General features: G+C 38.1%; 1 protein-coding gene across 1 annotated transcript in view; it reads right to left on the reverse strand.

The window, feature by feature from the left end:
• Positions 1–14,679, reverse strand: part of ttn.2 (titin, tandem duplicate 2) — a 173,622-nt gene that overhangs the window by 122,545 nt on the left and 36,398 nt on the right. The window contains exons 42-44 of the mRNA XM_066641306.1: positions 6,620–10,435; positions 5,607–5,885; positions 4,893–5,456 (exon numbers count right to left, since the gene is read on the reverse strand). Of these exons, the coding sequence (XP_066497403.1) occupies positions 4,893–5,456; positions 5,607–5,885; positions 6,620–10,435 (4,659 nt within the window). The remainder of the gene's footprint in view (positions 1–4,892; positions 5,457–5,606; positions 5,886–6,619; positions 10,436–14,679) is intronic.

Genomic DNA, 14,679 nt, shown 5'->3' on the forward strand with positions numbered 1-14,679 from the left:
ATAATAAATATAAATTTTTTCAACCTGTAATTCAAATCCAGTTCACTAAAAAGTGTTAACTAAAATATAAAGAAACATGCGTATATGTATATACACATAACTGAAAGAATTACACAAGAAACTATGAAAAATAAGGAAAACTAAAGTTACATTTATCTATGACTTCTGTAGACTGTAAACTGTTATGTGAAACATTCAGCTCTAACATATCTGTGCAAATGGTTACAGGTTTAAAATTCAATGCTTCACAATGAAAAAAAGACATACAATAAGAAAAAATTGTCAATGCAAACCTTTGACTTTTAAGACACCAGAACACTGATCACTGCCGGCTTTGTTTGTCGCAATGCAGGTGTAATTGCCACTGTCAGATGTATCAAGACGACTGATTTCCAAAGATGCTGCATTCTCAAAGAAAATGCATTTGTGCTTTTCATCTGTCTCTATCTCCTTGTTTTCCTTAAACCAACTGATTGTTATAGGCAGAGATCCTGAGACCAGACATTCTAACTGTGCAAAAGATCCTTTAATACTTTCCATTTCCTTCAGTTTTCTTGTGAAAGAAGGCTTAATTATTTGATCTGCAGTAATAAAAAGTTGCAAGTGAGTGCACACTCATGTAAGGTCATTTTTACTTTTATGAATTAAAAACTTACTGGTTAAAATACTGACCTAGTACAGTCACGAAAGCTTCACAAGTGCTACTGCCAACATCATTTGAAACTTCAAAAGTATATGCGCCTTCATCACTCCTCTCTGTCGACAAGATCTTTAATATAGAGCTCTTATCAGTGCTCTGTACTTTGTATTTTCTCCCTGATGTAAGTTCTTTTCCATCCTTTTGCCATTTGGCTTTCAGGGATTTAGTGCCTGAGAACCTACACTCCAGAGTGGCAGGATCTCCTACAGTGACACTGATAGATTTTGCCTGCTCTGTGATATTTGCTGGCTCTGCAATGGATGACAAATTTAAGTTAACTAAATCTAACAAAATGTACTTGCCTGAGATTATAATGTTTATGACCAAATGACAAAACAATCCCAACAAACCTTTGACCACCAAAGCTGCTGTACATTTCTGACTCCCAGCTTCATTCTGGGCATGACAAGTATATTTTCCAGCATGTTTTAACTGCACATAAGACATATGCAGCACAGCTGTTCTGTCCTCAAATAACATCTGGACATGCTCTGTGTCTTTGACCTCATGGTCATCTTTCATCCATAACACTGTCATTGGCAGCGAGCCTTTCAGAACACACTGCATAACAAGCTCAGTGCCCAGGAGGACACTCATGTTGTCTAGCTTTTGCACAAACGATGGAGGTTCTAATAAAAAGACAGAGCACACATCTTAGTAAACTTGTAATAATTAATATAGGTATTATTATAATATATTCTTGTTTCTGTACGTTGTCTGACAAACCTTTCAAAATAATTTCACATTCGCACAATGCCTGTCCTACTTCATTTGCTACTGTGCACTGATATTTTCCAGCATCTCCATATTCAAATTTCAAAATCTGAAGAGTAACTATGCCATCCTTTATGCTAATGATATGACGACGGTCATTTCGGATTTGCTTCGATTCTTTAAAACAGGAGATCTCAAAGGGACCTGAGCCTGTGACAGTTCCTTCCAGCACAACGTCACATCCTTTGACAACTTCTTTAGACTCCAACGATTTCACAAAAATGGGAGGTTCTGGGGAAAATGTTTTAAAAAATTAATTGCTGCAAGTTTAGCCAAGAACATTTTTTTAAGATGACTAACTCTCAACACACCTTTGACTGTGAGCAAACAACCACAACGGTCACTGCCAGCATCACTAGATGCTATGCAGATATAATCTCCACTGTCTTCAACATTACAGTTGGACATCTGCAGTGTGGCAACTGAGTCAGTGAAGGTCATTTGACAATTATCACTCTGACTGATTTCTGTCTCATTTTTATACCACTTTACAGTGATCTCAGGGCTGCCAGTTACTTTGCACTCCAAAAGTACAGTACTTCCATTCATTGCTAATTTAGTTGAGTCAAGTTTCATCACAAACTTGGGAGGTTCTACAGAAGACAAGAGTATCTGTTAAAAAATCTGTACCACCATTTATACCATGTATAAAAGCAGTTACATATATTAATATGTCAGAGCAAAGAGAACAAGACAATGCACCTTTAACAAACAAGACAGCGGTGCATGAAACCTTCCCAGCATCATTTGACACTTGGCAAGTGTATTTTGCTGAATTAGATGGTTTCACAGAGTGCAGCTCCAGGGTACTTGAAGAAGCTTCTTTCTTGATAAAACAAGTGCCTCCAGTTAATATTTCTTTCTCTTCTATAAACCATTTTACGGCAAAAGGCTTTGTTCCAGTGAAAGCAGCTTTCAGAACAGCAGTAGACCCTGGTAATACATCTTGAGATTCCGGTGTCTGTGTGAAGACTGGAGGCTCTGTGTTTAGTTGAGGGGAGGGACATGATTATTACTTCATATGCTATAGAACATTAGGCTAACAGAAACATAGCCCATAGAATTAGGAACAAGATTATTTACAGCTGATATTCTAACCTTTGACAGATACGGTTCCACTGGTCTCACTGTGTCCTGCTGTATTAGTTGCATGGCAGGTGAAAACTCCAGCATCGCTGGTGTCTAAACTTGATATTTTTAGTGTTGCAGTGCTGTCTTTGAATTCAGTCTGGTACTTTGTCCCAGCAGTGATTTCCTTTCCATCTTTAAACCAATATATTGTCATGGGCTGGGACCCCGACACCTTGCAATCCATCTGAACACTGCCCCCAACATTACCATCAACCTTTTTAAGACTTCTTGTGAAAGTTGGAGGAATGATTTTGTCTACTCAAAAGAAGTAAAATGATTTTGTTTAGGGCAGAAAATCCATAAGATGCATTATATGATCAAAGAAAAAAAAATAAACTGACCTAGAACTGTGACTGAGCAAGAACAGCTGTCTTTTCCAACCTTATTAGAAACCTCAAAAGTGTATTCACAACTGTCTCCCCTTTCTGCTGAGAGGATCTTTAAACTTGCTATATTATCCTTAAATGAGACTTTGTATTTTCGGCTTGTTGTGATTTCTTTTGCATCCCGGAGCCATTTCACTTTAAGATCTGGACTTCCAGAAACAGTGCATTCCAAGGTTGCAGAGTCTCCTGCTGTTACACTGATGGATGGTGCTTTATCAACAATCCTAGCAGGTTCTGAAGTTCAGAAATTACAAAGAAAAAAGGAATACAGTACTTCCATATAACTGCTATTTTAATTTTTGTATGCTGGTTGTCTATTGTTTAATTCTAACCTTGAACTGATAATGTGGCTTCACATTTTTGATGACCAGCCTCGTTTTCAGCTTGGCATGTGTACTTCCCATCATGATTTAAGGCTACTTTTGCGATTGCCAAAATGGCAGTGTTATTTTCAAAAGTTGTGGTAATATTGGGATCATCATCTCTGAGTATTTCTGAATCCTTGAGCCATTTGACAGTAATTGGGGCTGAGCCTTTAAGAGTACCCTGCAGTTTCAAAGCACTGCCCAAAACCGCAGTTGTGTTTTCAACTTTCTTTACAAAAGATGGCGGGTCTGTGCGAAAGAAGGGAAATTTACAACTTAGAGACCCTTTTTATGCAAAATATATAAAATGCAGAGACAAGACAAAACAAAAATTTACAAACCTTTTAGCTTGGCTATGGATTTAGAAGTTACTTTACCAACATCGTTTGTAAAACAACATTGGTAATCCCCAACATCTGCACTATCAAAGGATTGTATTTCCAAATAAGAAATGGCATCTTTAGAAACAATTTTGTGTTTTTTATCACTGGTAACTGGCCTCTTATTCTTAAACCAGGTCACTTCAAATGGAGCAGTGCCTGTAACTTCACAGTTGAACTGGGCTGTGCGCCCCTTCACTACCTCCACAATTTCAAGTTCTCTTTTGAAGGCAGGAGGTTCTAAGAGTAAGAGTAACAGCATGCAATACATCAGTTAACAAGAAATGGGAGGTTAAAAATGATTTGCATTTGAAGATGATTTAGCACTATCACAAACCTTTAACCGTCAACTGTGTACTGCAACTTTCAGAGCCAGCCTCATTCATTACTTCACAAGTGTAATTTCCACTGTCACACACAGCAAGGCCCATAAATTCAAGTGTAGCTTGACCATCTTTGAATGCAATTTTGTGCTTCTCACTGGGGCTAAGTTGTTTGTCATTTAAAAACCAAGTCACATGGAGCACAGGCGATCCTTTAACAATGCACTGCAAGCGTGCAGATATGCCTTGTTTCCAAAGGATTTTAGGCTCCAGTCTCTTAACAAATGCTGGAGGATCTGAGGGAAATCAGCACAGAAGAAGTCAGTTCTGCACTGAATAAGAGCTCAAAGACTTCAAGAACATTCAGGGGGAAAAATAGAAGCAACAGTGTGCTGGTGAGATGAAAGAGATAAGATTAGCATTCCTCCTTCTGTCAAAGCAATAATAATCATAATAGTCTGGTTTACACTTTGCAGTTTAGTCTTACAGGATTAATACATATCACATTTTAGGAAAAAAGTGTGTAAATAATTGTGGCCAAATTCTAAGCCAGAAATCATATATTCATACTATCACATTATACCATAAATATTTTTCAAACAAAAGAGCTGCAATGCAAAGGAATTGTGCTTTCATGCAAAAATAGCAATATCCTGGTTTTATATTATTATATATATTTCATATTTAATGCATGGCATGATTAAAAAAACTTCTATGTAATATGGCAAAGAAAACCAAAATTTTGCACAGTGTAGACCAGCATTTAGAGAAATTAATTTCTAAAGATTTAGATTTACACACACATACCATGTTATTAAACATTAATATCTTACCTTGCACAGTTACCACAGAAGAATAAGTGCTGCTTCCAGCATCATTGGCAGCAGTACAGGCATAAGTGCCAGTATCTTTTATCTTGGCCTTTGGGATCTCAAGGCAGGCCACTTTCTCTTCAAAAGATATTTTACTATCCATTGTGTTATGGAGTTTCTTGCCATCCCTCATCCAGGTGATGGTCACTCCTGTATCTTCATTCACCTGACACTCAAGTTTCAGTGGATTGCCCACTGCTATAGATATTGCCTCAAATGTTTTTACAAAGCTGGGTTTGTCTATAACCCTCATTTCAGTGGAGCATGTCGCTGTGCCAACACTGTTTGAAGCTTTGCAGAGGTACATTCCCTGATCACTTTGTTCAAGAAGGACAATCTCAAGATAATGTTGGTTCTTTTCAGATGACACCTTATAGTGATCATTAGGGGAAATGGCAATGTTGTCTTTGTGCCAGACAACATTCATAGGTTCAGAACCAGTAATGACATATTGTAATTTTGCTTGTTTTCCCACAAATAAAGTCATTGGATCAGGCTTTGATACAAACTCTGGAGGGAAAACCTCTACAAAAGATCAAATTAAAATAAACAAAGAAAAAAAGAGAAATTAATTGCTTTTCAGAAAACCTCTAACGTACATGTACCCCAACACCGAAACATTACACAAATCTCAATATTTGCCGCTGCACACTAAGAAATAAAAAGATCTCTTACCTGTCACATTCAGGTTAGCAGAGCAGCTGTCACTACCATGTTGGTTTGATGCTTTGCAGGTATATTCCCCACTATCAGCCTTGGTTGGGCTCAAAAGCTCCAGAGATGATGTGGTATAGCGGCTGATGATCCTGTACTTGTCGCTCTGCCTGATCTCAGAGCCAGACTTTAACCATTTGAAGGTCACATTTGGTGCATCTTCAATCTCACATTCAAACTTGACAGCACTGCCAACGTTGGTCTCCAGGTCCTGAATTTTATGCCTAAAAACAGGTGGCACTGCATTGCACACAGGGAGAAAAAGATAAAGACAATCAGTCAAATTAACTCAGATGGTTACTTTGTTGAATATTCAAATTTAAGATGTCATAAATGATCTGAACTGAACTGAAAAAAGTTCATGGCATATTTGAAATGAACAGTTCTGCAGTAAATCAAATAATTAACTCATATGTATAAAATTCATAAGTATATGAATTACATTAACTTTTATCTTATATTAAGCCTTATCTTAAAAGCATTTGCCTGCAGAACATCATTCACTTCAAAGGAAAAAAAAGTGACAATAATGATGGAATGCAAACAGGGTCCAGGAATGACTGTGGAGGCAAATGACCATGTTATGGAAAAGAGATCAATGAAGAATAAATCAAGACTTAAAGTCCTGGAGAGCATGCATAAAGAGGTGCTCAGTGAAGGATGGACTGTGGATGACATAGTAGTCAAATTTCTTGGGAGATGCAGGTTCTTAAACTCAAGTGATGAACAAAAGGATGATATTGAAAGAAAACCAACAGTTGATGAAGAGAAAAAAGTGAAATCATGCTCACACTCTGGTGGAGTGAATGATATGCCAAAATCAAAGAGTTGTGAAGAGTGGGTAAAAAGTGAAGATAAAGGCCTGTTTGGTGACTTAATATATATTAGAATACTAAGGGTGTTCAAAAAAATAAAATGAACGGTAAGTTAGTAATGGATGATATGACGTGATAAAATAATCCCCATAATCCAACCTCTTGTGACCACTGTGAGCCTTGATGATGTTGATGTCTTGCCAGCTTCACTCACAGCCTCACATGTGTATTGTCCTTCATGATTTTCCTTGACTACTTTGTCGATTACTAATGTGTAAGTGTCTCTGTCTTTTAAACACTTGAACTCTTTGCCAGATGTAACTAGTTTTCCATTGAAAAGCCAATTCACTTTTGAAACATGCTTTATAGTCACAGAAAATGTTGCTTTAGAGTGTTCTTCAATAGAAAGGTCTTCCAAAAATGTTTCAAAAACTGCTTGATATTGTCTGATTCCTTCCTCTAACATGTAGGTCTCTTCTGTCACATATTCCTGTATTCCTTCCCTTTGTATGTGAACTTCGTCAGGTTTGTCAACTGGGAGCACCCCAAACGACACATCGGTCATGATGTCTGCTGCCACTACATCCTTCTGTTGGCTCTGTACTGTTACAGATCTCATTTCCTTTGTTTCAACCTGAACAGTCTGTTTTATTTCCATTTTTGACTCTGTAGTCTTCTTTGTCACCTGACTTCTTGAGTCTTGCACAACAGTTTTTCTCTCAGCCATTGCAGAAAGGAAAGAAGTGGTGGCTTCAGTCTTTAGAGCAGCTGACTGAGCTTTAGTAGGCAACAAGGATTCTGTATGTTCACTTAATTGTACCATTTCTACCATTGTTGAACACTTTTCTTTAGAAGCAGCCTTGCTAACTTGTAATCTCTGAGGCCTGTCAATTTGCATAATTCCAGGTTGTTCTGAGGTAAGAACCTGCTGCTCACGATAGACAATGGAATAGAACGCAGCCTGAAGTTCATCCTTGAGATCAGCAATCTGAGGGTACTCACCCTCAAAACTAATTGTGATCTCAATGGGGGCACCTGGAGTTGTGATGAGATACGTGAATGTAATATATCTGGGCTCCTTCTGCACTTTGACCTCCTGCACTTGAACAACTTCTAATTGCTCAACCACATCTGCCAAGATTAGTGGTTGATCCTGTGCAACAGCAGATTCAAGTGTATTTTTCAACTGCTGCTTTATGTCTAGACTGTGTGCTTTTGGAGCTGGAATCACAAAAGTAAGTTCCTTGGGAAGAGTGTGGCTTTCTCTGTACTCTGAAACTTGAAAAGCACTCATGTGCTGTTGAGTGACCATTGCTGCACTTGTCTCTAACTGTGTAACATCCTGGGATAGTTCACCTCTTATAATATGCTTCTCCTCCATTAATATTGACTGCCTAACAGATTGTCCTTCTTGAATCTGAAGAGCAAAGTCTTGCTCTGCAGCCTCCATAGCAATGCTGCTTTCAGTGGAGACTGCTTTCTCTTCGACATGAACAGATTCTGCTGGTATTTTAGGCTCAACTTTACTCAAGCATGTATATTTATCAACTGCACTCAGGTTCTTAATATGTCCTTCCTCCAGCTCTTGCCTGTCTGACACAGATGTGGCATGTATAATATTCCAGTGATCCTCCTTTTGTACCATAGCACGCTGTTGCTTAATATCACTGGAAAAGGGTGTCTCTTTTGGTAGCTGCATTGGTTTTGTGATAACCTGCAAAATGCTTTGAGGTTTTGGTTCCTTCTTGACTTCGGGCTGAACTCCTGTCACAGAAACACTGAGAGCACTGGAACTATCTGCTGTCAGTTCCCTTTTCTCCTCTGTGGTGACGGCATGTCTCCTGACTTTTTCCTGCCTCTGCATTGCTGTCTGCTGCTCTGGCTTTTCTACTGACAGTATACCCTCTTTAGATAGCATTCTTTCTGGCTGAATTGCCTGCAGATGCATGGGTGCAGGGGCTTCTTTGCAAGGCTCTACAGAGACTGATGTCTCTTGGCTGGAGAACTGACTTGACTCTTCACAAGTAACAGCCCACTGATCATCTGTTGACACTGAGTGCATAAGAGTAGGGCTTTTTCTAATTTCTGCTTGCTCTGGGACTGGCTTCTCACTACTGAACCTACACTCAGACGGAAGAATGGCCTGATCTGTAAAAATCTGTAAATGAAGCACCTGTTCATCTTCCCGCTGTGATTTCACTGAGACTGCACTGTCCAAACCAGGAATTGCGCATGTTTTTTCAGCATGAAGTTCATTCTTTTCTTCTGCAACAAGTGCTGATTTTAACATGCTATCCTTAGCCAAAGATGCTGTCTCTTCCTCAGGCCTATGTATTGAGAATTGTTCCTCTTTAGAAAGCATATGCTTGGTCTCATTCATGGAAACAATGACAGGTTTGGAAGACTCCTTCTTAAATAATGACTGAATAGCTGAATCTAACATTGATATATCTGTAGCATGGCCATCTGTTATTTGTTGTTTCTCTGTGGAAACTGCTGAATAAAGTATTTTAATACCCTCCTTGACTTGGTAGCTCTTTTCTGCCTCTGTCTGTGGTATAACTTGTGATTGCTCTTTAACAATTGGAAGTGTTGTTTCTACCTGATGACTACTGATTAGGTATTTTGGCCCTGGAGTTGGTTTTATATGCTCTTTTTCTCGACTGGCAAGTGGTTCGGCTTTCACAATTGTAAGAGGTGTTACACACTCTGTTATGGCTGACATAAACTTTGAAGGCTGCTCCTTCTCAATTTCAAGCTCTGTGACTTCAGGACTTTGGATACGATCAAAGTGTTGCTCTATAAATCCTTGACTTTCTTGAACAGCTGAGGTCATAGCAGCCTGGTGAAGTTGTTTCAAAGGAGTTGCCACAGCTGGCTGTGGCTGGTCTGGAGCAACACTCACTCTCTCATGCGTCTCCTGAGACTGCAGAACTGCAGCTTGGTGAGTTACACTTTCCTTGTGCATAACTGCAGAGGAAACGTCTAACTCATGTAGAGTATCTACTTGCTCACTTTCTAAAATTTGTCTATCTTCAGTGCCAATGGTATAAATCATCTGGTGTCCTTCTTGCAGACTGACTCCAGCCCGCCCAGGAAGACTCACACTGTACAAGCGAGATTCAGTTGCCTCTTCAGTCCTAGACACCTTATAAGCTCTTTGTTCCTGAACCAACTGCTTTTGGTGTGTTACAGAAAAACTTTTTTGGAAGACATTTAATTCAGCGCAACAAGAGGCCTCTCCAAAGGTATTAGAAGCTCTGCATGTGTAAAGACCGCTATCTTTTTGCTGGGCATCAATCATAATAAGAAAACCAGTACCATCCGGGTCAGTTACAACACAGCAGTTCAGGCTTGGTTTAATTTCACAAGTACCCTTAAACCACTGAATCTGTGGTCGGGGAGTTCCTGTCACTTTGTATTGAAATTTGGCTTCACATCCCTCAGCACACTGAACAGGCTGGATCAGAGTGGTGAACCGAGGGGGTTCTCCAGGTATTTTAAACATTTTCTCAACCCATTTCTCAGCTGTGGGTAATGGTGATGTATCACTGACTTGTACTGTCAGTGTAGTCGTGCAAGTAGTCTGTCCAAATCTGTTACTGGCAGTGCAAGAGTATTCTCCCTCATATTCTTTTTTGACCTCAGTAATGATCAGACTGTACTCCTCTCTTTCCTCCACAAACTTGTACACTGATGAAGAGGTAATGACTTTTCCATTATGGAACCACTTAACCTTGGGCTTTGGAAAACCAGAAACTGTTACAGTAAAACGAGCTGAACTCCCAATTGTTACAGCCGCAGGTGTCATCTTTGATACAAAGACAGGCTTTTCCTTTTTCTTTTCTAAGGAACTAGAGTAAAGTTTTTCCTCTGGCTTGAGTTCAAGTGTTTTAGCTTTTTCTGGTAACTGGAGAGAAGTGCTGTAGGTTTCTTCTTCCTCTTCCTTGGTCTCCACAGTCAAGCTAGAAAACTCTGTATGAAAATAATGGAGGTAAACATTTATCAAAATATCCACACTTTAAAAATGTATGGCGATTTATGGCTTTCATCGATAAGAGTGGGCATAAATGCCCCAAAAAAAGATTAAATAAAGGTGTTACACAAGAATCAGATTTTCTTTTAACTTTATTGTATTGTTTAGACACAGAATTACATAAAAGGCACCTAAATTACCCCTCAAACAACCTTCGTTCCAAAAGATTTGACTACTCATACTATAAAGTGCCATTGAATAGATTTCTATTTGCAACAAAAACATATTAATAAGCTCATTAATAAATCAAATAAACATGCTTTTTATTTACAGCTATTTATATGCATTACCTGTGACATTAAACTATGCTATAAGTAATATTTTTGCCTGAACAACATCACTGTCCATATAGATGTAGGATCTAATCTAGTTATCATATCAAATCTGTTCACAAATATCTATATTCCCAGGTCAATCTTATTTTAATTTTGTTATCCTTTTTAGCAATCAGCAAATGCATTTAAAACAAATTGAATAATAAATTAACATGGGTAAAGAGTGCAACCATGCAGTTATAGTCTAACCACCTATACTGATGCATCAAACAACAATAACAGAAAAAAATCAGGACACTATTTTACGCAGCACTTATTCCACTGTATGGAGCATTAAAAGTGCAATATAACTAGAATGGCTAACGTTTGGAATATGGAAATAATGCCTATTACAACATGCATTGATGTAAAACAAAACAAAACAAAACAAAATTTCATCATGGGAAAAGTATCACTGTTTTAGATTAGAGCTTACAGCAAGTATATTGGCCATTATAATTATTTAAATACCCATTTGTTTTTATTTTCTATCAGAGTTAAATCCTCTACAGCTTGTATATGTTGTATAGCATCATTGGTAGTTTGCCAAGTCATGTATTTTTCACATTGTTCATATTACTGTTACTTAAGTAATTTTGATGTAAAAAGTTCAATGTCAAGATTTTAGTTACAGTGAAGTGTACTTTAGCCACTATGTAGCAGTTACTATTAACTAATTACATGTCTAAAAAAAAATTTCAGACTAATAAAACAAAACTTAATTTGCTCCACCTAATCTGCTGATATGTGTCAGACTTGTACATTTTGTTCAACAGCCAGATAAGCCTCATTTATAATCAACTCACTCAACTAGAAAAAAAATTAAGAAGATTTTATGTCACCGACTTTGCATATGGATTTCCATTTGTTTCTGTTAGTAGAGAACAGTGGAGATACTTTCATCCCCAGTTTCCTGTGCATATTTTCTTAGGCCCTATCAATGTAGCACAAGCTGCTAACAGGACAAAAATGTTGAATTCTTAAATGTTGAAATATGACCACAAACCCAGAAATAATGCACTCACGGAAAGACTAATATTCTCTTCATATAATGACAGATGGCTAGTCCTACTAAAAGAACTAAATACTGTTAGAAGCTTAATTCCATATTCTAAACAATTCAGCAGATAAATGCAGTTTTACTGTTTCTTACAGTGCAATATAAATACTGTAAAATAGTGTCACCCAAAAAAAGATTTGTTTGATTTTCTTCCCATTTTATTGCGTTGTCTACATGTAGTGCTAAATCTTCTTTTTATGGCATACCTCGAAATGCATAAAGAAAATCTAAGACAATATAATATTTGAACTTTATTCTTTAAATCAACTGGGATTCACCTTTAAGTGTTCATTCAGTGGGGCTTTAAATTAATGTAACTAAATAAAATTTGCATACTACTAGCACTTTTTTCTAACTTCACCATAGTTAGCCATAAGATATGTCTAAATATGAGTGCCTACTGACCTGTGCCCACTTGACATATCTATAAAATAATAATGCACAATACCACATGTCAAAAAAAAGAAAAGACAGGCAAGTAAAAGAAATGTACACTTAACACTACATGTGTATAAATAATAACAACTTAAGAATCTTACAAGGATTTTCACCTATTCACAACTATGGATCAATAATAAATAATGAGACAGACACTGCTTTTAAATAATAGGCTAAAAAGCATGATGTATATGTTGTGCAGAGGACTATAAACAATTTCACTGTAATTTACATATACAATACAATGAAAATAGTAACAATGGTTCTATTTCAATGACACACTTTACAAAATAGCAGTCCTGTATGGCAGAGACCTTAAATTAAAATACCTTTAGCAAGGACATTGTTTCAATGGAGCCTGACTTGTTTTGGATGACGCACTTGAACTCACCAGAATCACTTTGAACTGCATTTGTTATAAGCAGGTTAAAATGCCCTGAAGCTTTCTCCTGAATTATATATCTAGGGTTTGTTACAGGAGCACCATCTTTGAACCACTCTGCTGTAGGATTTGGTTTTCCGCTCACTAAACACTGAAGCAACACTGGTGTTCCTACTGCTGCAGTGACATTTTGCAGTGGTATTATGCATTTTGGTGGAGTTTCAGTGACCTGGAAATGAAAACTGCACATGTTTGTTGATTTCCCCTTGAATTCTATCTTATCTTCTTTGGAGGGCTCAGCAAAGACATCAAAATTGATGCTAACATATTTCTCTCCCTGGTCGCTCACCTCATTATCAGTCACAGCTACCAGTCTTACAGCCTTTTGAGACTCATCAGCTTCCTGTTGGAACTCAAACTCAAGCTCAATTTCTGATGTTTGTTCACCATCAAAGGATGAATTTCCAACAACCAAATCAAACTTCTGTGGCTGAACTTTGGCGCTGCCTAGAGACACAGCAGTGAGTTCCCTTCCCCTAGCCTTTCCAGAATATGCCTGTGGGTTCAGTACCATAAGTGACGCTCTACAAAGTGTCTCACCGACCACATTAATAGCCCGGCATGTGTAAATGCCACTGTCATGTGTGTTGGCTTTCAATATCTTAAGAAAGTGGTTATCGCCATCAGAGCTGTAAAAGTACTTTTTCTTATCATGAGGAATCTTCATATTACCTTTGAACCATGACACTATTGGTGAAGGGATTCCCATCAGAGAGCATTCAAACATCACTGTCGTATTTTCAGGTGTCTCTATGTCACATATTGGATTGATGAAACGAGGAGGCATCTCTGTAACCTCAAATGCTATTTTCAAGTCATCACTTTCTTGTGATATAAAATCAACTGCACCTTCCTCGTATATGCTTGGAAGAACATCCAGAGATATGATCATACTTTTATTGTCAGATGTGTATTCTGGAATAGTGACAATTTTCACCTGTTTCTCAAATTCCTTTACCTCATTCTCATCCAGCTCTACTTCTAATAAAATCTCTTGTGGAGAAGGTGATCTTGATGAATCTTCATCCTCTTCAACATCAAATTCAATCACATGCTGATGGGTTACAGCAGGGGGTGCTAGTATCATCCTTGTTTCTTGAGATATCACAACAACTAAAGCAACACTTTTTGCTTCCCCAACATAATTGACAGCTTCACAGATATACTCCCCTTGATCAGATTTGGCTATGTTCTGAATCTCCAGTACAATGTTATCACCATCTCTTTCAATGCTCGTTCTGCTATCAAGAACAAGCTGTGTTTTGTTTCTGAACCACTTTACCTCAGGTGATGGTAGTCCAAATACCTCGGCACAGAAGCGCAATGTATCACCTTCAAATAATCTTCTCTTGGTGAGAGGTTTAAGAAAGGCTGGAGGAATTCCTTGTACTTTCTCCTGAAGGGCCCCCAAGCCTAACACACCACGGTGCTCTTGGAGAATCATGCTCTCATCGATCGTAAATACAGGGGGAGTTGTTTCAATGCCTTCATCATCTGGGGACCTTAGAAACTTAGAAGAATAAAATCCATCACTGGAGCTGCTTGAGGGTCTCTTGTGTTCCACTGGAGAAAATGGATAATCAGGCGGTGTCATAACTCCACCTGGGGTTTCAGTAGATGTATGAAAGGATTCAGGTGATTTTGGAAAGTGGGAAATTTCAGTGGATGAAACTGGTGTGTAGAACCGCTCGACCTCTGCAATCTCCTCACTGAATGTGCTACCAACTTCAATAGACATTTCAGATTCTGGGGACAAGGGTCTTCCACAGTCTGATGGTGGGTTATAATAGTCATAAACAGCACTAAAGGTTACTTCTTCCTCCTCAAGTTTGCTAATGTGAGAACCACCTTGTCTGACAACTTTTTTCTGTTGTTGCTGTGGACCTTCTTTTACAAAGTCTTCAGAAGTTTGTTTAGCGGCACCTTCAC

The sequence above is a fragment of the Hoplias malabaricus genome, chromosome 12 (genome assembly GCF_029633855.1).
Source record: "Hoplias malabaricus isolate fHopMal1 chromosome 12, fHopMal1.hap1, whole genome shotgun sequence".
Taxonomy (NCBI): Eukaryota; Metazoa; Chordata; class Actinopteri; order Characiformes; family Erythrinidae; genus Hoplias; species Hoplias malabaricus.